This window comes from Heterodontus francisci, chromosome 2 (genome assembly GCF_036365525.1).
Source record: "Heterodontus francisci isolate sHetFra1 chromosome 2, sHetFra1.hap1, whole genome shotgun sequence".
In the NCBI taxonomy this organism is placed as follows: domain Eukaryota; kingdom Metazoa; phylum Chordata; class Chondrichthyes; order Heterodontiformes; family Heterodontidae; genus Heterodontus; species Heterodontus francisci.
Window position 1 is genome coordinate 208,144,592 of NC_090372.1, and position 10,048 is coordinate 208,154,639.

At 43.0% G+C, this 10,048-nt stretch overlaps 1 protein-coding gene across 1 annotated transcript; it reads right to left on the minus strand.

Annotated features, from left to right (window-relative positions):
- Window positions 1–276: 276 nt before the first annotated feature.
- On the minus strand, window positions 277–8,687 carry iba57 (iron-sulfur cluster assembly factor IBA57). The gene is made up of 3 exons (XM_068015226.1): window positions 8,245–8,687; window positions 2,639–2,985; window positions 277–699 (listed from the first exon to the last, which is right to left on the minus strand). Exons 1-3 carry the CDS (start codon window positions 8,565–8,567, stop codon window positions 302–304), a joined length of 1,068 nt encoding a protein of 355 aa, XP_067871327.1. The 5' UTR covers window positions 8,568–8,687; the 3' UTR covers window positions 277–301.
- Between the last annotated feature and the right edge of the window lie 1,361 nt (window positions 8,688–10,048).

Below are 10,048 nucleotides of genomic sequence, written 5' to 3' on the forward strand. Positions count from 1 at the left end.
TTTCCTTGTCTAATTTAATGTATTTCACTGGGTCAGCACTTAAGTTGCGCCAAACTCTGTCAAGAAATGATTTCCTCAAGGTTAAAACCAGTTCTCAGGTGATATTGATAAGATTCCTGTCGACAACCAAATTATAATCCTATTCGACACTCATCCCAGCAAATCTTACCAGAGGATCGTCATAAGGTAAAATTCCCATATTGGATTAAAGAAAATGTACACAAAACACTTTATAAATCTGTTTCCCTATTTAGGAAAATATTTTCCACAAAAATATAGTGCTCATTACAAAACATTTATTTTATTTATTCTTTTCATCATTTGGCCACCAATCTGGAACTGATGCCTTCAACTGCACACGAGCATTGCCTGTTGTGCGCAGATGAAGTGGTTCATTTGCGAAGGCCAGTCGAATCATGGCTAAACCAACATTACCCTCATAGCTTCGGAGCCTTCCAGCCGATTTTCCAGATTCGGTCACAATCTGCATGTTTTCAGGAACGCTGCCAGGTGACAAAGGGTTATCCAGCTGGATTGGCATCAACCTTTTCCTAATTACGCCCGTGTAGTGAGTCCGAGCTGTTAACTCTTGGCCAATATAACAGCCTTTGGTGAAACTGATCCCATTCATATAAACTAAGTTTGATTCCAGAGGTATTGCTACTCCAGATGGAAGGTCCTTCACACCTTCTGCAATTCCTTAAATAAATTAAGACAAGAGACAGCTGAGCAATATCACCATCTGTCCAGTGATACGTACAGTTCAATTCATTTGTTCTTATACATGCAAATAAGCAATATTTATTCTTAATCATATTCAATGGCTCAGCACCCAGCTGCCCAATGTTCTCACTGAAGTAACAATCAAAATAACACTCAACCTATGGTCCCCTTTAGAGGGATGACTCATTTGTGTCCAGTTCCTTGAGACACATGAACCTTTCAAAGACAAAAAAATGTCCAGAATTTGGCATGGTCAGTCTAATGATGCAACCAGGTTTTCATTTTGACCAGTTAATATTTGGTAAGCATGGAATCCATTACCACACTTGTGTACGTTCCTTAATGACCATTCCAGAGACTTTTGGCTCAAATTGGAAAAACCTAAGAAACACAAGGGTGTGCAGGACTACTGCTGTATTATACCCAGCCAAAACAACACAGCTTCTACAACTGCTTACCAGATATGACTACCATAATTATTTGGGCATTGGCTTGCAGGATTATGTGGAACAGAATAGAAGAATCCCTGCCCCAGGGACAGCTCCATTTCTCCATGCATTAGTGATCAAGGTCGGCTGGCCAATCACCAAGCACGCCCTGAAGTTCTGCAGACCCAAGTGGTTCAGGTATGGATGGTCAGGTATGCCCAAGAATGGACTTAACTCCAAACATTATCGGCAGGCAGGTCATCTTGAAGCAACCCCAAACCCAGAGACCCTGCTTACAGAGGAGGATAATTATTAGCTGGTCATGAGACAACGAATCACTGCAGGCTTGAGCTCACGTTAGGCGGACAGAAAGCATCGGAAACTTCTCAAGCAGCACGATGAGCAACATAACTCACCACATTGCCATCTAAACAAGCAGAGCCACACAACTTATTATATCTGAACCCCACCCACCCCTCAGAATTTCCTCATCAGTACAAGACAAATATGTATCCTTAATGAAGTGGAAGGATCTACACTATCGTGCCAGGCACCATGTTGTAGCTGTCCAGTGCCATGTACCAGGTTAACCCATCAATAACTGGTTAATCCAGAGCCTTGTTGAAGGGCTTTATTAAAAAGGCATGCCCTTCATGAGGTGAAGCTGCCCGTCCCAAGGCATTCAGTGATAGGCCAGCATATGGAAAAACCCGCTCTCCGAGCCCACTGCCCTTTCTGCTGTAAATCCACCTCTAAACTTGGCCTTGGATCTCACATGCAGGCCAGAGGAAGTCATAGAGAGATATAGCACTGAAACAGGCCCTTCGGCCCACCGAGTCTGTGCCGACCAACAATCAGTATCACAGCAGGAATGTAATAAGTTTGAAGACTTTCCCCTCCCTCCCTGATATAAAAATACAGTCCAATGCGTGTTGGGTCAGCTAATCTCAGAACCAGAATGAGAAGCATAATACTGCTGGATCATACAAAATAGATGTTCTACAAAAAAAAAAGTACACAATTTCAGACAAAATTACATTTTCAGTACTAGTAAAACAATCTGAATTTAGGGCTTTGACATCATAACTAATTACAGTCACCAGTACAGATAATCATCCCATCATGCTGAAAGAATAACTGGTTAAAAGATCACCCCCTTCATAAGTGTACAGCAAATTTCAATTTATTTGCAAATACACAGCAAAAATAGTAAGTTGTGTGGGGGAGCACATTGCTTCGATTGTGTTCCTCACTGTGGTGAAAGTAACACACTGTTCCACCCTTCAAATAAACAGAAAAATTTGGAAAATATTTTTCATGGTTTCTCTTTTACATGGACTGCAGCTCACCACCACCTTCTCCAGGGCAATTAGGGATGGGCAATAAATGCTGGCCTAGCCAGCGATGTCTATATCCCATGAACGAATATAAAAATATCACACCAAGGGGTTTCAGGCTAGTTTCAGTTTGGGAGGTAAGATCCTTACCTAACTTATACCGATGTCTATGGTAGTCCTGGATATCGCCTAGATGACTTCCTGGGACAACGTCTAATGGGTTGACAAACTTGCTCAACACCAACCGCCATCCCATGGCATCAGTTCTAGGATCATGTGTGCATACCACCACCTTCTTTGCATTTAGTTCTAAAGCACTGCCAGTTTTGGTTAACTGTTCAAATGGGAGTATTGTCCACAGGGAAAGATCTGGACAAGGGGCTATGTCCACCTTTCTTCTAATCTTATAAACTTTTAAATGCTTCTGAACACCATCAAGCAGTGTGGCATCACATTCCAGGAGAATGGTTGGCTCTTCATCTTGGCTTTTGTGCAATCTGGCATTTAAAGGAACAGAACATTACATTTTCTAAAAACTGACACAGCCATTTTGCCAACAACATAAATGCATTAAAATAATTCACTTTTGCAAAACAACTATTTGTGACTATCGGAGTTCTGCAAGGATCAGTGCTGGGGCTTCAGCTATTTACACTCTATATCAATGACTTAGACGAAGAGACCGAGAATAATGGATCTAAGTTTGCTGATACAAAACTAGGTGGAAATGCAAGCTGTGAGGAGGACAGAGGCTGTAAAGAGACAGGTTAAGTGAGTGGGCAACAAGGTGGCAGATGGAGTATTATGTGGGCATTTGTGAGGTTATTCACTTTGGTCGTAAGAAAAGTAGAATTTTTTTTTTTTTAAAAGATGTGACATTTGTAAATTTTGATGTGCAGAGAAACTTGGTGTGCTCAGACAAGGAACACAAAGTTAGCATGCAGGTACAGCAAACAATCAGGAAGGCAAATGGCATGTTTGCCTTCATTGCAAGGGGATTGGAGTACAAGAATAAAGAAGTCTTGCTACAATTGTATAGGGCTTTGGTGAAACCACATCTGGAGCACTGTTTGCAGTTTTGGTCTCCATATCTAAGGAAGGATATACTTGCATTCAAGTAGTACAGTGAAGGGTCACTAGATTGGTCCCTGGGATGAGAGGGTTGTGCTACGATATGAGGCTGAGTAAGTTAGGCCTATAGTCCCGAATTAAGAATAATGAGAGGTGATCTCATTGAAACTCAAGATTCGGAAGGGGGCTTGACAGGGTAGGCACAGAGGTTGTTTCTACTGGCTGGGGAATCTAGAACACGGAGGCAGGAATAAGGGGATGATCATTTAGGACTGAGGAGGAGAAATTTCTTCACTCAAACGGTTGTGAATCATTGGAATTCTCTACCCCAGAGGGTAGTGGTTGCTCCATTGTTGAAAACTTTTAAGGCTAGGATAGACAGATTTTTGGTCTCTCAGGGAATCAAGGGATATGGGGAGCGAGTGAGAAAAATGGATTTGAAGCAGAAGATCAGCATGATCATATTGAATGGCAGAGAGATTCGACAGGCTGTATTGTCTAGCCCTGCTCCTATTTATGTTATGTTCTTAATGTCTTTTGGAGTTTGGCATAAGTTAAGAATTATATTTTAAAATGGATTTAAATCTCAAGATCTTAACTCTCAAATAAAAAGCAAAACAACTCGACTAGAAAGATGGTGATAGGGTCAGATGAAGAAGAGGGACAGGAGGAGGCTCATGGAGCAGAAAAGCCAGCATAGACAAGTTGGGACAAATTACACAGTTCTGTGCTGGGCATTCTATGTAATTCTGTGACAGACAGGGTGCTTAGTGTATCGCAGATTCATAGTTAGCATGCATAATAGTTTTACAACATTTTTAATTTCTACACATATTCTGATCCAGACGATGTATATAAAGCAACGTTAATTCAATTTGGCCTGATAATCTTTATATTATTACACCTGTAAACCATGTCATAAAAGTCCTCGTTAAATAAACTAAGGCAAATGGACAATGATGCTTTCCTGTCTGATGCAGAAGTTCACTCATGGTCTGCACTACTAACCTGCGGCATTGGTAGAACATGCATTAGAATTATAGAATGATGAGCAGACAAGGAGGCCATTTGGCCCACTGTGCCTGTGGTAGAGCTATCCAATTAATGCCACTCCCCTGCTCTTTCCTCATAGCCCTGACATTTTTTTTCCTCAAGTATTTATCCAATTCTCTTTTGAATGTTACTATTGAATCAGCTTCCAACACCCTTTCAGAATGCATTCCAGGTCACAACTCCTCATTTGATCCAAGTGTTTCATGCTGCTTTTGGTTCTTCGGCAATTACCTTGAATCCGTATTCTCTGGTTATCGACCCTGTTGCCACTGGAAACTGTTCACCTGGATTTACTCTATTAAAATTATTCATTATTCTGAACACTACCACTCACCTCTTAACCCTCACTACTCTAAGGAGAACAAGTACAGCTTCTCCAGTCTTTCCACATAAATGAAGTCCTTCATCCGTGGTACCACACTAATAAATCTCTTTTACACCCACTCCAAGTCCTGGATATCCTTCCTAAAGTATGGGACCCAGAATTGAACAATATACCAGCGGAGGCCTAACCAGTGATTTATAAAAGGTTCCTATACACAATCTCTCAAATTGTCGACTTGATCAAAACATTTCCTAAAGTATCAAATATAGTGTGGGCACTACTCTTGAACAAGCTCAAAGACATAAAACACTGACAACACACTCAGTGTTTTATGCATCTAACAGTTGACAACATCTCTCACTTTGCAGGTTACTGTAGATGTCATGAAGAAACCCAAGCTGGGGAAGTTGGGAAGATACTGGGTCCTCCAGCACCACTGGCTGGAGATTTTAATTACCATGTGACATGTTTATCCAAGTATTTTCCACTACAGTCCCTGCCCCTTATAGTATTGATGTGAACTCAATTTGCCTACTACGGGGTGGACATCAAAACCAAAAAAGAAACATTTTTTTTTAAATTAAAAAAGGGAAATCGCACTGACCAACTGACTTTAATTGTTGTTACCTCCAGAATCTAATTTCTCCTCATCTCAGTCCTAAATGATCGTTACTTCAATGAGATGCATACAGCTGATCAAAACAGCTTACAGAACCGAACGCACCTGAAATCAGCCTTTTAAATGGGTAATGGGTGCATGGTAGCTATTTAGTGAACTGCCCAAAATAGTTACTTAAGTTATAAGCTGCGCCTTTTAACTGACTCTTACGGAAATGTCAATTTGTTAGTGCCATTTTCCTAAGATAGGCTGCCGTGGCGAAATGTGGACAGTGCAAGTGGCAGGGTCTTTCAACTTGGAAATTTATAATGGAGAAAGTCAATCAGAAATGTGTACAGATTAAAGATTTTTTACAATGTTATATAGAAATGAAAAACAAATGAAAATAAGGAGAATATATGACTTTAAAATGGGGCTGCATTAAAGATGGATTCATTAAGGAAAGCCAGCATGGATTTTTTTTTTTAAAAGATAAATCTTGTTTAACAACTTAATTGAATTTTTTGAAGAGGAAAAACGGTTGATGAGGTACATAAGGACTTCCAAAAGGTGTTTGATAAAGTGCCACATAACAGGCTTGCCAACAAAGTTGAAGCCCATGGAATAAGAGAAAATCACAACATGGATATAAAGTTGGCCAAGTGACAGGAAACAGACAGCAGTAAATGGTTGTTTTTCAGACTGAAGGATAAAGTGGTATTCCCCAGGGTTCGGTGTTAAGACCACTGCTTTTCTTGATTTATATTAATGATGTAGACTTGGGTGTACAGGGCAGTTTTAAAATTTGCAGATCATAAAGGGATAGACTGAAAGAGGACATAAGCAGACTGGTGGAATGAGCAGACATGTGGCAGATGAAATTAATGCAGAGTTAGACACAACGAGCCAAATGGCCTCCTTCTGTGCTGTAACTATTCTATGATATTATAAGTGTGAAGTGATACATTTTGGTAGGTAGAATGAGGAGAGACAATATAAACTAAAGGGTCAAATTCCAAAGGGAGTACAGGAACAGACACACTCAGGGCTTTATGTGCACAAAGGTGTTGAAGGTGGCAGGGCAGGTTGAGAAAGTGATTTAAAAAGCATATGGAATTCTGGGTTTTAGAAATAAAGGTATAGAGTACAACAGCAAGGAAGTTACGCAGAACCTTTATAAAACACTGGTTTGTCCTCAACTGAAATACTGTGTCCACCTCTGGGCACCACACTTTAGAAAGGATGTGAAAGCCTCACAGAGGATGCAGAAAAGATTTACAACAATGATTCAAGGGATGCGGGACTTGAGTTACCTGGATAGATTGGAGAAGCTGGGGTTGCTCTTCTTAAAGGAAAGTGGAGAGGAGTAAAATAAAATCAAAATACTGCAGATGCTGGAAATCTGAAATAAAAACAAGAAATGCTGGAAATACTCAGCAGGTCTGGCAGCATCTGTGGAGAGAGAAGCAGAGTTAACATTTCAGTTCAGTGACCCTTCATAAGGTTGAGAGCAGATCTGATAGAGGTGTTCAACATCATGACAAATCTAGACATAATAGATAAGAAACTGTTCCCATTGACAAAAGGGTTGACAACCAAGGCGACATGAGAATTTATTTTTACGCAGCGAGTGGTTACAATCTGGAATGACTGTCTAGGACTGGTGGAGGCAGATTCAATCATGGGTTTTAAAAGAGAACTGAATAAACACCTGAAGGGGAAAAAATGGCAAGGCTACTGTGAAAGGGCCGAGGAGTGGAACTAGCTAAACTACTCTCCCAGAGAGCTGGCATGGGCAACTGGTTACAGCACAGAGAGCCATTCTATGTTTCTATGAATTAAATAAGCACACTGAATAGCTCACAGCCTCTGACTGGCTTGATTGGAAAACAACACTCAGTCTTGTTTATCATGTTACAAATTTCCATATGTTAAAAGCATATAGGATCTTTGGCTTTATGAAGAGGCACAGACTACCAAAGCAAAGAAGTTATGCTAAACCTTTATAATACACTGATTATGCTTCAGCTGGCATACTGCATCTAATTCTGAGCACCACACTTCAGGAGAGATGACAAGACATTGGAGAGAGTGCAGGGACTTGAGAAGCTGGAACTGTTCTCCTTGGAGCAGAGGTTGACAGAACATTTAATAGGAGATGCTCAAAATGATGCGGTTTTGATTGAATAAATTGGAAGAAACTTACCACTGGTAGCAGGGTCAATAACCAGGGAACACAGATTTAAGGCAAAAGAATGAGAATTTTATTTTCCCCAGAGAATTACAATCTGGAATGCACTGCCTACAGATGGAAGCAGATTCAATCATAACTTCCAAAAAGGAATGGGATAAAATAGAAACCACAGGATGACACAACAAAGGTCATTCAGCATATCATGCCTATGCTGGTTCCTTGGTAGTTATCCAATTGATCCCACTCGCCTTCTCTTTTCCTATAGCTTTGAATATTTTTCCCTTCAAGTATTTACTCAATTCACTCCTGAATCCGCTTCCACCAACCTTTGAGGCAGTGCATTACAGATATACTGGAAAAGGAAACTGCAAATTTATGGGGAACGAGCAAGGAAATTGAAAGAACTATCCAGTTAGCCCCAAGAGCTGGCAAAAGCACGATGGGCAGAACGGCCTCCTTCTGTACAACATAAGACCTAACAGTCACTTTACACTCTCCCCCTCCCCCCAACCTACCTGTAGAGAATCACATCGAACATGGTTCTCCCCTGTAAGTTAAGTAGGTGACAGTACATTGCCTCCCGGGTTCCGCTCACCACAGCCTCCACGTCGTTCGTAACTAGGCCCTGCAAGAAGACGCCAGCGTCCTGGCCCTGCAGCCGCAGCAACTGCCGGTGGGTCAAGTCATAGCAGCGGTAGCGGGCGGCAGTTAGCCCAGTGTCGGTGCAAACGCGCCGCTCCCATCTCGCTACTGCGGTGATCCGTCTACCGGCCGCTTGTAGCCGCAGTAAAACCCCTAATGTTCGGCAACAGCCGGCCGGAAAGCAGGGCAGCAACATAGTACAGAAACTGTACTCAACACTCACTTCAACTGCAATAAGAAACCCCAATCCGGCGCCAGCCTAACCAGCAAGCAGAGGAGCAGTGCTACAATCCCTGCAACATCGACTCCTGCCGACTGAATGTCATGGAGCACAGGGTGGGTGTATGTAATGTTAGACCTCCCGGTACATCGCCTCCTGCCGACTGAGTGTCATGGAGCACAGGGTGGGTGTATGTAATGTTAGACCTCCCGGTACATCGCCTCCTGCCGACTGAGTGTCATGGAGCACAGGGTGGGTGTATGTAATGTTAGACCTCCCGGTACATCGCCTCCTGCCGACTGAGTGTCATGGAGCACAGGGTGGGTGTATGTAATGTTAGACCTCCCGGTACATCGCCTCCTGCCGACTGAGTGTCATGGAGCACAGGGTGGGTGTATGTAATGTTAGACCTCCCGGTACATCGCCTCCTGCCGACTGAGTGTCATGGAGCACAGGGTGGGTGTATGTAATGTTAGACCTCCCGGTACATCGCCTCCTGCCGACTGAGTGTCATGGAGCACAGGGTGGGTGTATGTAATGTTAGACCTCCCGGTACATCGCCTCCTGCCGACTGAGTGTCATGGAGCACAGGGTGGGTGTATGTAATGTTAGACCTCCCGGTACATCGCCTCCTGCCGACTGAGTGTCATGGAGCACAGGGTGGGTGTATGTAATGTTAGACCTCCCGGTACATCGCCTCCTGCCGACTGAGTGTCATGGAGCACAGGGTGGGTGTATGTAATGTTAGACCTCCCGGTACATCGCCTCCTGCCGACTGAGTGTCATAGAGCACAGGGTGGGTGTATGTAATAAAAGCAAAATACTGCAGATGCTGGAAATCTGAAATAAAAACAAGAAATGCTGGAACCACTCAGCAGGTCTGGCAGCATCTAGATTAGAGATATAGCACTGAAACAGGCCCTTCAGCCCACCGAGTCTGTGCCGAACATCAACCACCCATTTATACTAATTCCATATTCCTACCACATCCCCACCTGTCTCTATATTTCCCTACCACCTACCTATACTAGGGGCAATTTATAATGGCCAATTTACCCATCAACCAGCAAGTCTTTTGGCTGTGGAAGGAAACCGGAGCACCCGGAGGAAACCCACGCAGACACAGGGAGAACTTGCAAACTCCACACAGGCAGTACCCAGAATTGAACCCGGGTCGCTGGAGCTGTGAGGCTGCGGTGCTAACCACTGCGCCACTGTGCCGCCCTAGAAAGAAGTGTCTGTGAGTTGGCGTTGAGCTTCTGCAAGGTAGAGGTCGGTACGCCATACAACAATAGCACCACCCTTGTCTGCAGATTTGATGACCATGTCGGGGTTCGACCTGAGAGAATGGAGTGCCTCAAGTTCAGAGGGGGACAGGTTAGAGTGAGTGAGGGGGGCAGAGAAATTAAGATGACCAATGTCTCGCCGACAGTTTTCAATGGAGAGATCAAGAGCGG